The 1,102-nt window shown below is 57.4% G+C and overlaps 1 protein-coding gene across 1 annotated transcript in view; it reads right to left on the bottom strand.

Moving 5' to 3' along the window:
* Positions 1-171, bottom strand: part of LOC109289290 (cytochrome b-c1 complex subunit Rieske, mitochondrial) — a 5,167-nt gene extending 4,996 nt beyond the window's left edge. The window contains exon 1 of the mRNA XM_019505282.1: positions 6-171. Within this exon, the coding sequence (XP_019360827.1) occupies positions 6-149 (144 nt within the window). The 5' untranslated portion in view covers positions 150-171. The remainder of the gene's footprint in view (positions 1-5) is intronic.
* Between the last annotated feature and the right edge of the window lie 931 nt (positions 172-1,102).

The raw sequence follows: 1,102 nt of genomic DNA, 5'->3' as shown, positions 1-1,102 counted from the left end.
ATCGCGTGCAGGCGCAGCCCGCCTGCCGGCACCTCCACCGCCGGCACCACCACCCCCGGCACCACCTGCTTGAGCGGCCCGGGCACGCCGTGCGCCACGGCGCACAGGAAGGGGCCCAGCGGCCCGGCGCGGGCGGCCACAGACAACATGGCGGCGGTGACAGCGGATCCCGGTCACTCCCGCGACCTTCTCTCGGCGCCGGCCCCGCCCCGCCCCGCCCCCGCGGCGTGCTCACGCATGTGACGTCACGCGCTACCTCCCTCTCCCTCCACCCTTCTCTGGAGGCAGCCATGCTGCGCGGTGACGTCACTGCCAGGCGCCATTGTCACCTAGGCTGGGACCGGGTTTTGTTGTTTCAGATTTGGGATATACATCCCATTTCAGGGTTTCCAGGCTCCCCCACCCCGGTTCGGGACTCTCCTGTGGAAGGCCGGGTTGGTTGGCAGAAAGGTGACATCATCATGCCAGCAGTGACATCATGTTGCAGCTCGGCGCTGGGGTGACGTCACTCGCAAACTGCATGTTCAACGTGCTGTAATAGCCACGGGCATAGTGAGCATACAGGCACCCCTGCTTAATGCCATTTTGTTATAACGCTCATTTTAAATTAATACCTGATTTCACTTAGCGCTCGGCACATTTCAGCATAATGCTCGCGCTTCCAGTTGGGTCATTAAAAACATTTTAATGACGGCCATTGGGCCATCTTGGGTCATTAAAAACAATTGCAGCCTCCATCTTGGGTCGTCAAATACTTTCGGTTTCACTTAATGCTTGGTTTTTCAAGAACCAATTAAGAGCCCTAAGCAGGGGCTGCCTGTATATATATTGAACGTAAATATTGAGTCATGGGTATGAGTATACCGGGTGGGTGAAAGGGTCTTGGCAGCCCCACACGGATAATGGGGTCATGGGGCAATGCTGTTACCGCCCAGGAGCAAGAAGTGCCCGTATCCCCACCACACAAGCCCCCGTTTCACTCCAAGGTGCCCCCGTGGTGCCAGGCCCTTACGGCTTGTAGAAATGTATCAGTTTGGCCCTGACGCGAGGTGGAGCTGTGATCTTGTTGCATAAATTGCTAATTTTGTCCCCTGGAGGCTAG

The sequence above is a fragment of the Gavialis gangeticus genome, unplaced genomic scaffold (assembly GCF_001723915.1).
Source record: "Gavialis gangeticus isolate Ggan-Ray unplaced genomic scaffold, GavGan_comp1, whole genome shotgun sequence".
Taxonomy (NCBI): Eukaryota; Metazoa; Chordata; order Crocodylia; family Gavialidae; genus Gavialis; species Gavialis gangeticus.
Note: the sequence above shows the minus strand (reverse complement) of the source record. Positions and strands in the feature narration are given on the sequence as shown.